Source organism: Haplochromis burtoni, unplaced genomic scaffold (genome assembly GCF_018398535.1).
Source record: "Haplochromis burtoni strain Fernald_Lab_line unplaced genomic scaffold, NCSU_Asbu1 Contig_291, whole genome shotgun sequence".
NCBI classification, from domain to species: domain Eukaryota; kingdom Metazoa; phylum Chordata; class Actinopteri; order Cichliformes; family Cichlidae; genus Haplochromis; species Haplochromis burtoni.
The window spans coordinates 40,504-54,916 of NW_024582652.1; the positions used below are offsets into that span (position 1 = coordinate 40,504).

The 14,413-nt window shown below is 46.2% G+C and overlaps 2 protein-coding genes and 1 long non-coding RNA gene across 4 annotated transcripts in view; all 3 read left to right on the plus strand.

The window, feature by feature from the left end:
- tubb6 (tubulin, beta 6 class V) overlaps positions 1-1,873 on the plus strand; it is a 6,789-nt gene extending 4,916 nt beyond the window's left edge. The window contains exons 5-7 of the mRNA XM_042227953.1: positions 1-98; positions 713-841; positions 961-1,873. The exon at positions 1-98 is cut by the window's left edge and continues 18 nt beyond it. Of these exons, the coding sequence (XP_042083887.1) occupies positions 1-98; positions 713-841; positions 961-1,779 (1,046 nt within the window). The 3' untranslated portion in view covers positions 1,780-1,873. The remainder of the gene's footprint in view (positions 99-712; positions 842-960) is intronic.
- Positions 1,874-5,759: 3,886 nt separating this feature from the next.
- On the plus strand, positions 5,760-8,746 carry LOC121815754. Its single transcript, XR_006055328.1, has 3 exons — positions 5,760-6,556; positions 6,638-6,820; positions 7,818-8,746. It is a non-coding gene; the product is annotated as an uncharacterized LOC121815754 (long non-coding RNA).
- Positions 8,747-9,688: 942 nt separating this feature from the next.
- dipk1c (divergent protein kinase domain 1C) overlaps positions 9,689-14,413 on the plus strand; it is a 51,427-nt gene continuing 46,702 nt past the window's right edge. The window contains exons 1-3 of one of the 2 annotated variants that reach the window (XM_014339434.2): positions 9,689-10,249; positions 10,369-10,847; positions 12,552-13,398. In XM_014339434.2, the coding sequence (XP_014194920.1) occupies positions 13,174-13,398 (225 nt within the window). In that variant the 5' untranslated portion in view covers positions 9,689-10,249; positions 10,369-10,847; positions 12,552-13,173. The remainder of the gene's footprint in view (positions 10,250-10,368; positions 10,848-12,551; positions 13,399-14,413) is intronic. The other variant, XM_005940348.3, reaches the window with a different exon arrangement.

Genomic DNA, 14,413 nt, shown 5'->3' on the forward strand with positions numbered 1-14,413 from the left:
ACAACTGGGCCAAAGGTCACTACACGGAAGGGGCGGAGCTTGTGGACTCTGTCCTGGACATAGTGAGGAAGGAGTGCGAGCACTGCGACTGTCTCCAGGTGAGTCATCTTTATGTGACCGACGCAGCCTTATTGGCTGAGTTTAACCTCAGTGGGTGGAGCTAAACCTTTTCTTCCTCAGCGTTCCTGCTTTAGTTTTTACGATTCATTGAACAACAAGATGCAGGATCATTAAAGTTTTCTCGAGACTGTGTTTTTCCTCACTGGCAGATTCACGTTTATGATTTGGACTCAAATTTCAGCTGAATTTAGTTCACGTTAGCGCTACATGCTAACAAATCTATTTGGACTCATGTTGTATGATGTTGGAAATATTTTATCCAGTCTCAGTTCTTCATCATAAATATGATGTATAGACCTTTGGGACGTTATGTTTCGGTCCTTGCGACGCTGCCGGGTCACACCTCAGACTGTGCAGGAGTTCAGCGATGCCCTGATCTGCGAGGACGCCCCCCAGGACACCATCCGTTGTCTCATTAGTGAAATTTTGGTAACGTGGACTGACTTCTGGGGTTGTTCAAGAATGTCAGTTTTCTAGTGATGGTGCCTTCAGGATAAACTGTGAACAGCATGTTTGTTCATGACACTGAGCTCCATCCTTGCACCTTGTCTGTCTCCTCACCGTTTACTGTAAGATGAAACTTCTCTTGCAGGGCTTCCAGCTGACTCACTCTCTGGGAGGGGGCACTGGCTCGGGGATGGGCACCCTGCTGATCAGCAAGATCCGGGAGGAGTACCCCGACCGGATCATGAACACCTTCAGCGTCATGCCCTCACCGAAGGTAGGAGGAGGAAATTTTGTCCGTCTGTCCCACATTTCCCAACGTGTTTGTTCGGATGCTTAATAAACATAAATACCGACTCGCCTCTTCTCACGTCCCGTCTGTCTTTGGTCCGTCAGGTGTCGGACACAGTGGTGGAGCCTTACAACGCCACCCTGTCGGTGCACCAGCTGGTAGAAAACACAGATGAGACCTACTGCATCGACAACGAGGCCCTTTACGACATCTGCTTCCGCACTCTTAAACTCACCACCCCCACCTACGGCGACCTCAACCACCTGGTGTCGGCCACCATGAGCGGCGTGACGACCTCGCTCCGTTTCCCCGGACAGCTCAACGCAGATCTCCGCAAGCTGGCCGTGAACATGGTTCCTTTCCCCAGGCTGCACTTCTTCATGCCGGGGTTTGCTCCTCTGACAGCGCGGGGCAGCCAGCAGTATCGAGCGCTCACTGTTCCCGAGCTCACCCAGCAGATGTTTGACGCCAGGAACATGATGGCGGCTTGCGACCCTCGCCACGGACGCTATCTGACCGTGGCCACCGTCTTCCGGGGGCCCATGTCCATGAAGGAGGTGGACGAGCAGATGCTGAATATCCAGAACAAGAACAGCAGCTACTTCGTGGAGTGGATCCCCAACAACGTGAAGGTGGCTGTCTGCGACATCGCTCCCCGAGGGCTCAAGATGGCCGCCACCTTCATCGGCAACAGCACCGCCATCCAGGAGCTGTTCAAGCGGATCTCTGAGCAGTTCTCGGCCATGTTCCGCCGAAAGGCATTTCTGCACTGGTTCACCGGCGAGGGCATGGACGAGATGGAGTTCACGGAGGCGGAAAGCAACATGAACGACCTGGTGTCCGAGTACCAGCAGTACCAGGAAGCCACCGCCAACGACGGCGAGGAGAACTTTGAGGACGAGGAGGATGAGATCAACGAGTAAGAGTATGGAGGACCACAAGAGCCACACGTATCGAAATAAAGAAATCTGTGCTTAAATAATGAATTGTACAATAAATTCTGCATTTGTAAATTCATTCATGAATTCATTTTTACATTATTTATTCCAACATTACTAAAGTAATTTCTTATTTAATAATTTTATTTTAAATAAAAACATTATTTTTAAATATATTTTTAAAATGAATTATTAATCCATTAATAAATACTTCAAATTGAAAATGAATTTCACAGAAGAATTAAACATTGAAAACCTCGTCTCAAACACAGTTTTTGAATTACATATTAAAATATTAAAAGCAGATGTTTGTTAAAACACGAAAAGAGAAACGAGTTAAATGGTTTCTGGCACTTAAAAGGGCGAGTCCACTCATTGTGTTTGTACAAAGGCCGTTCAGCCCCGGGATTTACACTGGGCTCCACGCGACATGTGAAGAATGAAGGTGCAGTGAAACGTAGAGCTGGACCTCCCAGTGTGCACCTGGGGACTCAGCCTGACCACCTGTGAAGGTAACGTGGCTAACGCTAGCATCACCGCACGTAGCCCCGTTATTTTAAGCTCATCTTAGTTCATGAAAGTTTTACGTCGCAGCTGTACGAGCTCGCTGCGTGTTGTGTGAGCTGCTGTGCTCTTCACAAATAAAGCTGGAAGCAGCTCAGACTGTTAGAACCAGCACTGAGGCCTGTTACATTCATACAGTGATAGAGCAACGGCTGCAGCCTACAGCCTTTAAACTAGCGATTAAAATGCTGACAGTAAACCCGTCAGTCCAGATGTTACCACATTACTCTATGGTACTTAGAGTTAAAACAACTGAGACAGGCTGACTAAAATAACAGCTGTCAGTTCTCTGATTCCTTATATCAAGACTGGAGATCACACTGCTGGTTTCAGTTCATTTAATATGTGAGTGCACTGATTCATTCAACTGGACATAAACGATGATCAAAGGTTGTATATATGATGAATTCATCCAATCCCAGCCTCTAACACAGTGCGCTGACTCTTAGCTTTGAATGTCCAGCATATTCTAATCAGTGCAATGTAAGCATTCACTGCACCCACAGTATCTACACCTGTGTGGTAAAGACACAGATAATGAAGTTTAATTATTAATACAACATACATCATGAGAAACAAAAGCTGAAGTTGATTCAGCTCAGTACTTTTCTCTGTGCGCTGTGATTATAAAGGCCTTAAATTCTGTGATACTGTAAATGATTTTCACAGAGGTCTTAAAGTAGTTAAATCACTGCTGATAGTCTGGTTGTTCATATGTTCACGTTTTTGTGTCTGTAGGGCTGTTTGATGACGATGTGGACTCCTCTGGGAGATGAGGCCACACCCACATCTGTTCCATGCTGCAGCCATGGATGCTGTCACGGCTCTGAGGCAGCTTTGGGGCATCAGACGCACACACTGGAAAACCAGCACCTGGACTTCATGCAGGAGAGACGCCTCAGTGATGATGGACTCTGCATCCTCTGCTTTACCTCCTAATCTCTTTCTCTTTAACACACAATTAAAATCACTCCAAAAGAGTGTAAACTTACTGAGGACGTCTCTAAGTACACATTTGTACTTTTACTTGTTTTCTGAGTTATATTTAAGAAGAGTAAAATTATTCACATAAAGTTTTTATTCTTCTGTATTTATGTTTTGTATCATGTGCCACAGTCATACTGAACTTTACAGACCTGGTGACAAAGAAAATATAAACACAGTCTGCTGAATTCAGCAGGACACAATCATTCAGCTTCAGCAGTATTTCTTCTGAATCCAGTCTAATGCCAGTTCACTGTTGACTTCAGTGTTGGTCTTAAACTCCAGAGAGCACCACCGCGCTCAATCTTTTCATCTGATCATTGGCTAAAGGTTCACAGTGGTTTCTTCTGCTGAGGCTCAAACTAAACCCAGAGAAACAACAACTGAAAACAAATGCGGACATAAAAGTCTCTTGATGAATAAATCGCAGGCAAGGATGTGCCCAGTTTTCCATGATGTTTCCATGAGTCGCAGCGAAAACGCAGACTTTCTAAAACGTTGACGCATGTCAGTCATGTGATGCAGTCATGTGACCAATGAAACTAAGATAGTGGAGGGCGTTATACAGCAGGTGTTTGACAGCCTTATTAAAGATTAATATCAGTCTGTACATGCTCCAGAGAGCTTTTCCTCAAATTCTTTAACTCTCACTCACTTTTGCAACTTTGTACTTTTGTGTTACTCGCAGCAGCAACTCCACCTCATTGTGAGTCCGTTTAAAAACTCGGTGCTTTTTAAAGAGGCGGAAAGTAAATAAGCGGCAGAGAGAAATGAGGCAGGCCGAATCTTCTTGTGTTTCACGCATGCGCAGTAGTGGAATGTAAGGTTTCGGTCGTTTCAATGTGGACGCACATCTCTGTGAAAACGACTGAAAACACCAGTGTGGACGCGGAGCGTTTTCAGACGAAAGCGCCGTTTTCATATGTATCCGGGCGAGTGTGGGCGGAGCCTGTGTTTCACCTGATGGGTACAACGTTGCTGCTGCTGCTGATGATGGTGCTGCAGGGCGGGGCTGTGCTGATCTGAGACTGCAGACATTAAAATAGGAGCTGATTGAAAAATAATAAAATGCAAAGATTTGTTGCCTTGTGGTTTCACCAATTTTAAAAACCAAAAACTGTAGGAAATAAACTGGGCCTCACTCTGTGCCTCACTCTGTGCCTCACTCTGTGCCTCACTCTGTCCTCATCCTCACTCTGCGACTCACTCCTGTGCTCTCTGCGACTCACTCTGTGGCTCACTCTGTGCCTCACTCTGTGCCTCACTCTGCGACTCACTCTGTGCCTCTCTTCCTCCTTCGTCTCCTCATCTCATCTGTCACTCTCCACTTGCTGTCCGTCTGAGAACAAGGCGCAGTTTACTATTGCGTTAAAGTATTATTTAATCATCCACACTTAAACACTCTTGCACCTAATCCATAATAAAGTTATAAGAGAAAAATGTTAGAACATTGCAGCTGTGTTGTTGTTATCCTTGAACACCTCTGCAACGCCACAACCTGTGTCACTGAGGCCTGCGCTCTTTTTAATCCAGCCTCACACAGCTCCTGTTTCCTCCTCGTGTCCTTAAAGCACAATGTTATATTATGAGTAATCGTTTTGTACCATCTCCAGAATACTGTTTATACTACAGCCACGAGTTTGCATCAGAATACTCCCCCTGTCATGTATTCCTGGTGCTATAATAGTAAAGTAATCAATATAAAATGAAGTATTTATGATGATTCAATTTGTTTGATCCACTCTGTGCAGACACAAAGTTTATTAAATGTTTAAACTTCAGAGATACAATAATGTTGCTGCTGTAAAATCAGCATTTTGTCCTGTTTGAAATATTTATAAAGCACCAAATCACCATTTTACACGACTTATTTTTAACACTTTACATGAGCGTATTTTTAAATTCTAATAGTTTCAGTGGGTGCACAAAATAAACAGTCAGGAACCACTAGTGAGCCCTTCGTGGGCTCACTAGTGGTGGCTAAACGAGAACGAAGACTCCCAAATCCCGTCACTGTTGGCTTCTCTGCTGAAGGTCCTGGATCCAGCAGCAGCGCTGAACCTGAACAGGCCCAGGGGGAAGTGAAGCGTTCAGAGTTTATCTTTTCTCCAAAAAATGACATTTTACACATTTCTACATAAAAATATGAACATTTGTCGATTTAAGAAGTGCAGAACGGCGCCGGTGCCTGTTTTAAAGTGTGTGACTTGTAATGCATCAGCAATGGTTCGCTCAGCTGTTGTTTCCAAAACTGTGCGCGTCGCTGTTTCAGGACCTGAGCGGGCCTCGCCGTGCAGACAAACACCGATGAGCCGCTTAATCTCCGGGGCCGGCGCTCTGTGTGCCAGACTTGATTTCCCAGCACTTCTGTTTGTGCTCGCAGAGCCGCCGCGCCCGTGTGCGCTCGGGCACAAAGAGGCTTCGTGTCTGTGGATCTGCGGCTCTTTGTCTGCACTGGGTTTCAGCAGAGTCGGCGCGTCACCTGAAACATCAGCGTGCTGAGTCCTCAGATCATCCGTGAGCAGTTTTGCACTGAGCCTGGCTCTGCTCAATTATTCATATCATGACATCACCCAGGAGACTGTGGGGACCGCCCTCCTCCACCTACCTGTGCCTGTCCGTGAGGGGGAGGAGCTCCTCGCACCTCCGCGGACTTTGATTTCTGTCATGAACATTTTTAGAGACGTGCCTTTGCATCTGTGTTTGTTTATAATGAGAGTAAATGTAAACGTGACGTGTTGTTTGTGGGTCTTTGATCGTGTGGAATATTTCTGCTGCTGCAGCTGAAATCCAACACTTTAGTTTTTTCTTTCTATTTGTTTAACGTGGAAACTTTAAACGTGGTCACAGGACGTCTCCGGTCCAATAACAGTGCAGGTGTTTGGCAGCAGTGATGAGTCTGACCTTCACCAGCAGAGGGATCTAATAAATAAGAGTGACGGCGGTTTCTTCATCTATAAAAGCTGAGCGGTTTCCTCTGTTACTGCCCGCAGAAGGTAAATGAATGTAAGAGATTTTTAGATATTTCAGGTGCTTTCAACCATTTCAGGTTAAAGTTTAGCCTGGTTATAACAGACGTTACAGTGGAGCAGATTTCAGGTCCATCTGCAGGATCCTCCTCCTCTCCAGAAGAGCATCCAATCACACCTGAGGAACAAGCTGCTGCTCAGGTGACCCAGCACTGGGGGAATCACCGCGTTCAGACTTATCACAGGTTTATTTATTATTAAACAGCATTTTAATTCTGACACTCTCACACAGGGAAAGGTTTCGAGCTCTTTGATGATATTTTTAGGTGAACTGGGAGAATCGTTCTGAACATGGACGCAGACTCCCTGTGACTGTCGTATCTGACCAATAGGAGGTGCTGCAACACAACATCTGTATCTCCAGTAATCAGCAGGCGACCTGTCCAAGGTGTAGACGGAGATGATCTCAGTGATGCATTCAGGGAGCGTTTGAAGGGCGGCTGCAGGAGGTGAGGCAGATTATTCCACGTCCCTCCTGGTTTAAACAGCGTGGGTACTTTCTCTTTTTCTTCTCTCCTGCAAAACAAAACCTGAACCTGAAGGTTAAAATGTGCTGAGACATGAACTTTTTGAGGACGTACCTGTGAGTTAAGAAGCTGGGCCTAATGAGCAGGCCTCGGGTAATTGCTGCAGTTATTAAGGAGGCTCAGCTGAGATGGAGTGCCAGAGGCTGCACAGCCTGCAGGTCTAATTGGCAATTAGAGCGACGCGGAGCTCTGCTGGGCTTCTCCTGCAGGTTTAGTTGGGACAAAGTTTAGTTTTTGTTTTGCCAGATTTCCTCTGAGCGTGACGAGCTGCACTTTCCACACCTGGCACCAATTTTCAGCTTTCAGCATCAGTTTCTGATAGAAGTGTAGTGAGTTTACACTGCTAGGACCCATTTAAGCCTCCCCTCTGAGTCAGACTGCAGTGAGCCGATCATTCAGTCTGATATCAGAACGCTTTCTGTGTCCTGATTGGAGGATTTACCTGATGTAATGTGTCACCTGGTTTAAATAGCTCAGATCTTCCTCACATTCAGATTCAGATTATTTAAAGGAATGATGAAGATCTCAGTAACACTTCAGGTTAGTTTGCAAACTCAGTTCAGGAGATATATGATGGTTCAGTTAAAGGAGCAACAACACAAACATCACAGATTTACTTTGTCACTCGCTGAGAACAGTTCGTCGTTTAGGTTTGACAGCATTTCTAGGAGATGATGTCAGATGTTTCCTCCTGCCTGGCAGCTCCATCTTCACCATCCTCCCTCCTCCATCTCAGCCTGTCTGACTCTGAGCTGTCCCTCTGATGGACTCAGAGGGACAGCTCAGTTAGTGGTGGTTGTGCTTTATAAAAATATGAAACATAAATCACCGGAGCCTCTCGGTGCCGTCTTACAGCAGCTCAGCTTTCTTTATTGTGTGTTTCAGGTTTGCTAATCTCAGATTATTTAACCTTCTTCAGCCTGTATACAGGTGCTGCTGCTCTGCAACCACGTCCACCTCCACCCACCTCCCCTTTAATGCTTTCTGATCTCCTGCTGTTAGTGACGCTCGCTTTGCTCTGAGCGGGGCAGGAAGTGAACCTGGAAAATATGAATAAGTGTAAATGGAATAAAAAGACTATTTAACTTCTACGTCAGCTCTGTCACCAGCTCCTTATGGTGCAGGTGAGAGTTTGATAACCAGTCACAGGGATGATGCTGAGTCTGCTGCAGCTCTGTTAAGTTTATAACAGATAGTTCTGGCCTCTGAACACCAGCAGCGCTCCGGCAGACTCCCACGGTCGCGGCCACACACCTTTTGGTTTGCTGGATCCACTCCTGCTTCATCAGAAAACCCAGATGATTAGTTTGCAGACTTTTCTAATCACCTTTTAAGGACTGAGCACAGATTCTCAATGGGATTACAGACCGGGGAGTTTCCTGGCCTCGGATACAAATCGTTAATTTTCTGATCTCAGAGCCGCTTAGTGTTGAGTTTAGCCTCGAGACGCGGCGCTCCATCAGGCTGGAAAATGCACAGACTCCAGAACGCTCCTGGATCTGTGGGAGAGGCTGGTCATCGAGGATGTTTGTGGTGTGGTCAGTGCTTAAAAAGCTGAAACCTGTGATCAGCGTGGAGCTGTGGCATCCCCATCAGTCAGCGGTTGGCTCAGAGGCTGATGTTCAGCATGCACAGACCTGCAGACGTTCTAAAGAAGAAAGGTCACCACGTCTCAGCTGAATTTTGAACGTTTTTTCTGAGCTGTCTTTAAACATCGATTATCCTTCAATAAATCACAGAAACATGCAAAGAACTCAAACTAAGTTCTGTGAGGAGCAAACGCTGGGCGTAAAGAGTGATTGCACAACACTGGTCACTATATTCTTCATTTCCAGTTAATACTTGTACAGCTGCTGTTATTGTGTATATATTTATTTAATTTCTTCATACATTCTTATATAGTTCTATATTGTGTATTTTGTTGTACAGTTATTTTATTTTCAACCTTAATTTATATTTTATTCCTTCCTAGTTAAATTTACCCTTTTTAATTTTTCATATTTATTTCCTATCTTATTCATAGCCTTTTCCTTTTTTTCTTTAGGTCACGAGCAGTTGTCCAAGCATTTCACTGCATATCGTACTGTGTATGACTGTGTACGTGACAAATAAAATTTGAATTTGAATGCAGCTCAAAGCTGTGTGAAGTCTCTCTTCTGTTTCACGTTGTATTTTGACATATCTGCATTTTCACACATGTCAGAGGGAATTTGAATAAAGATAATAAAAACCAACACCTGTAATTATTAGACCCGTTTATCCATCAGCATGTTTGGGCTTTTCTGCCCTCTAGTGGCCACAAATAACTAAATGCACCTTTAATTTTGGACCCCGAGGCGTCAAACAGAGCATCGAGCTGCTTCTTATGTTTGCACAACTTTATTGGCTTTTTTACAAATGAGGCGATTACGAACACGCCACGAGGCTCTGAGCTGCGCCCCCAGCAGAGGGAGGGAGGCCGGGACAGAAAAGGAGAGGGAGATAAATGGGGGGAGAGCTTTTAATTTGGCGAGCCTCGGTAGAGCTGCAGAAGAGAGGGAGGGGGAGTATAAGAGTATTTAAGAGAAGGGGGGGGGTGAGGAGGAGGAGCTGCTTTAAAGCTTCATCGGACTTTTTTGTCCCACAACATGAGCAAACACAGCTGAGGGATAAAGAGAGGAAGCAGACTGAAGGGAGGAAGGAAGGGACCGAGGCTGAACGAACACACAGCCAGACCACACACACACACACACACACACACACACACAACACACACAGACACACTCACACACAATCTCTCTCTCTCTCTCTCTCTCTCTCTCTCTCTCTCTCTCTCTCGCGGCACACTGAGAGAGCGAGGAGGAGCAGGAGGAGGCAGCACTCTGAGGAGAAACCAGCGGCTCTGGAACAGCGGAGGAGTGCCGGAGCGGCGGCTGCCTGTCAGACCGGAGTCAGGGCTCACAGACCCCCTCGTCCCCAGGTGCAGCAGAAACCTGCACCTCCTGCTGCTCTCAGAGACACAGCCGAGAGTTTCTGCTGAAACAGAGAAGAGTGGAGGAGCTGCAGACCTCAGGTCTGCTGGGTGGATCGTTTCAGCAGCTGCTGCACATTTTGGAGTCTCATCAGCTCAGAGGAAAACTTTGGGATTATTTCAGTCTTTAAAATAAGAAGACAGGGAAAATCATCATCACCTGAGGGGGCGAGAAGAAACACCAGCGGAGGAAAAAAAGAGCAGAAGAAGTGCCAGTGTGCACGTTTGTGCAAAGGTTTAATCATCTGGAAGAAAAGCTTTCACGAGTTGAGCCTGGCTGGAGGCTTTTGTCATGGCAGCCGGCTGCAGAGCTTCCTGAGCGTCGACACAACAGTTTAACGGTGAGCGGCAAGATTTCATATCGTCTCTGTTTATTTCTCTTTCAGTGTAAATCAAGGTCACTGCATCATTTCAGACTTCAGACACGCCCAGTAAAAGTGCTGTTTATGCTCTGTCACAGTCAGACCTGGAGCTGCGCTTTAGTGTTTCAGTGAGAACAACAGGAACGCAAACGCACTGGTATCATCGTGAGAAGTGCAGCGACGCTCGAACAGCTGCTGCTCAAACACGTTTGTGGGAGAAGCTCCAGCAGGCGCTCTGTGAGTGACGATGGTCTGCAGGGCAGCAGAGCTTCAGCACCTGTTGCATCGATGGATGCAGACCTGCTGCGAGCTCCAGGCACGTCCAGCCGAAGCAGAATTGATTTCTTAATGAGTCTGTTGTTTGTATCAGTCATCACTGCTGAAGAAAAAGGAAGATTTCAGCTTAAATGTGTTGCTCAGTTATAAACTTGATCCACACTGTGATGTATCGGCCGCCTCCAGAGTAATGAATGGCTGTGCTCTGCTCCTCGCATCAAAATGAACTTCATGCTTGGTGAACAGTTCTAGCGATGCAACTTCTTCCAGCTTCCTTGGATTTCCTTTGAATATCAATCAGGTACTGGTGTCACCACCAGCCTTTGTTTAAGCTTTTCAGACTCTGTGTCTCAAATACATCCAAGAAAAAACGATTAACAATAATCAGGCCTCTCATCTTAATGGCCTCACGGTACCGTATCAGCCTATCAGAGCGCTGCAGGCTCGCTGGTTGTTCCTGGCGATCTGAATCCTCCTCAGTCACGCTGCTTTCTGCTCGTTATGTGTCTCTGCGTCCTTCTGTGGTCCTGAAAGCTTTTTATCATTCAAAGCTTCAAATCTTCTTTTATTTAATTTAAACAAGCCACAGAAATCCTTTGTGGCTGTCGTCGGCCTCTCAACCAGAAACAAGCTGCTGGTTAGTTTTGTCTTCATCTGTTTCCACAGTGATGGACAAACAGTGCATTGTTTGGCTAATGACGTCAGCCTGCTGTGGGACTTCCCATGATGCACTAAGCACTCTTCACACCCCCAGCCCCATTTCCTGTCTCCCTTTAACCAGTTATTGCAGATGTTGCTCGGCCAGATGTCTCTTCCTGTTAAAATGGAGTTCTTCCTCCCCACAGTCGAGTGACTGCCAGAGGATGCTGTCGTTTGTCACCGCCGTTGGGAATTCTGTGTGTGCCGTAAAGCTGTCGTCGTCGGAGCGTTTCATTTGTCCACAGTCGGAGTCCTTTGCAAACATACAGACACAAGCTGTTCGTGTAGCGTGTGAAATCCGTGCTAACGCAGTGAAGTCAAGTGTCAGTAAAATATTTGCTGGTAAAAAATGATGGCGGCCCCTCTGAGGAGGACGTTGCATCTCAGAGCAGATCCGCCCCTGCCGAGCTGTAAAATCTCTGCTGAGAACTGCTGTCGTTTGTTTCCCACCAAGTACGCAGCATCATTAAAGCGCTTCATGATTTATGGAGGTGTTTACGCTCTGGCAGGGTCGGTTTATTTCAGAGACGCTGCCGTCTGCTTTAATTCAGAAAAGTGGCTCGAAGTACATCAATGTTCAAAACCAAACTCCGAGAACTCGAACATCCACCCGCCAGTGGAGAGGAGCAGGTATCAGCTGCTCCGTCTGCAGCAGCGTCCTCTCCTCCACCCAGCCTCCCATCAACAACACCTGGATGGTGCTCATCATCTGGACTTCTGATCCCAGCGAGCTCTGCTGACCGCCTGACTCTCAAACATGTTTGTGTTTCTGCTGCGGCTGTCGGGTTTCTTCATGCCCCGGATGCTTCAGAGAGAGCGACCGCAGCCACAAGCTTTAATGAGTCTCTGCAACATTTCTGCAGCGTTTACAAACGAAGGCGCTGCTCTGTCACTGAGCAGGAAGCACATGAACCCAGGCGAGCAGCTCCCAGGCTTCCTCAAGCAGATGAAGAAGACGCGTTCGTGAGCTTCGTCTACAGAAACATCTGCGCTCTTCGGTGGGGAAAGAGAAGCTTCCTTTTAAACGTTCTGGAGATGTCACCGTTTCTGGAGAAATGGCTTTTTAAAAACTCGTGATTTAAAACATGACAAGCTCCTGAAATCAAATGTTTGATTCTGGGAACTTGAATGCCGCCTGCCGTCCTTTCTTTAGATTCAAATCCGTCCTCTCACATCTTCATCAGGGTCTTCCTCACTGTTGTTTCTTTGTATGAATTCACTTTCTGTTTTTCCTCTCATTAAATCCTCGTCTCCAGAATCCAGAGCTGCAGTCTGTTCAACTTTTTTCTCTCTGAATGTTTTTCAGGGTCATTTTTCAGCTCGACAGCGAGACGACCACAAGAGCTGCCGACGCCACGAGGAGGTGACGCGAGGACAGTGGAGACGCAGATCTGTGGGGCTGAGCGAGTGTGCGTGCAGATGCCACACGGCGCTGCAGACGAGCTCGGACGCCCGTGTCACGCAGCTCGAAGGCGACTCCTCGGATTTCTCTCGCTGACTCTGTGAGTGGAAAATAAATCAGCAGGTTGGATATGAAACAACACAACGGCATCGAGCACAAACAAAGCTTCAGATCGTTCCTGCAGAGCTGGGCTGTGTGTCTGTGATGAGCACAGACTGTCGTGTCGTTTTCAGGCTCTTTCAGGACAAACTGGTGGGTCACTGAGTGTCCAGCGACGCTCTGGACCTGACATCACAGAAGAGCATCGCTCTGAAAGGAGGCCGGCGAACACCTGCTTCTTGTTTTCAGACTGGAACATGGCAGTGACACAGAGTTTGTCTCGCTTACGAGAGACGAGCTGAACTTTTAAAGGGAACATTCAACATTACGAAACATTCGGATGTTTCAGAATCTGTTCCTAGCTGAATATTCAGAGGACGCTTTGAGGATCGTTTCTGACTGACGGCGCCCTGCAGCATCCACCGCCATGCTCCCAGGAGGGCTGGGGTCCGGCGGAGGGGGTCGTGGCGGCGGCGGCCTGTGCCTGCTCCGGTGGCTGGGCCTCAGGCTGTGGTCTCGTCGGGGGACACTGGTCTTCGCTCTGCTCTGGTTCGGGTCCTGGTTGTTCCTGAACGGCCTGGTTCTGGTCCACAGGACCATCCTGTCTGACTTCTGCACCGACGACAAGAGCAAGAGGATCCTACAGAGACTGGTGAGTCAGTCCAGGCCTTCAGTTAGCACAGGAGTCTGGTTTTTGTGGTGGGGTTGGGTGGATGTGCACACCTGTGTGTGGCTCAGGAGATGGAGCAGGGCCTGTGATTGGAAGGTTGGTGGTGCTGAAGCCTGAGCTGCTCCTGAGGTGTGAATGCAGGTTTATGAAGGTTCAATGTTGTCTATCAGTCAAAGTTTAGCTTTTTTTTCTGAGGAGGGGTTATGATGGAAACGACCACCGAGCAGCAGCAGCAGCAGTGTACACTGGGAAACAGAGTTTTTCTCTTTGTTTTCTTTTTTTCCACACAGAAGAAAACAGGATGTAAAGTGATGCTAAAATTTCAGATATGGTTCAAAAAAAGGTCGAACACCTGGTTACTGAAACACGAAGGCTGTCACCGGGTAAACTAACAGAGAATGTGTGAGAACACAAAGACACTACTGTGAGCTGGATTTAAATGTGGTGCGTTTGCCTACTGCCCGGCATTAGCACGTCCCACTGTGAGCTTCCTGGAAAATGAAAAGTTTCTAATTTCACAGCTCAGCTCTGGGATTTTCTGCTTCCTTCCTTGTGAGTCAGATTTATTAAGAAAACGTCGAGCAGATTGAGTTTGTAGTTTGTACCTGATGACTGAAGCCCACCTGAGATTAGATTAATGGGTTTGTCTTAAATGTGACTGTGATCAGAATCACTACAATCCCTGCTGCAGATGCTGAAGGAAGACGTTTGCAGAGACATTACAGAGTCCTGTAATAATAATAATAGTAATAATAATAATAATAGTAATAGTAATAATAGTAATAATAATAATAATAATAGTAATAGTAATAGTAATAATAATAGTAATAGTAATAGTAATAATAATAGTAATAGTAATAATAATAATAGTAATAATAATAATAGTAATAGTAATAATAATAGTAATAATAATAATAATAGTAATAGTAATAATAATAATAGTAATAATAATAGTAATAGTAATAATAATAATAGTAATAATAATAGTAATAGTAAT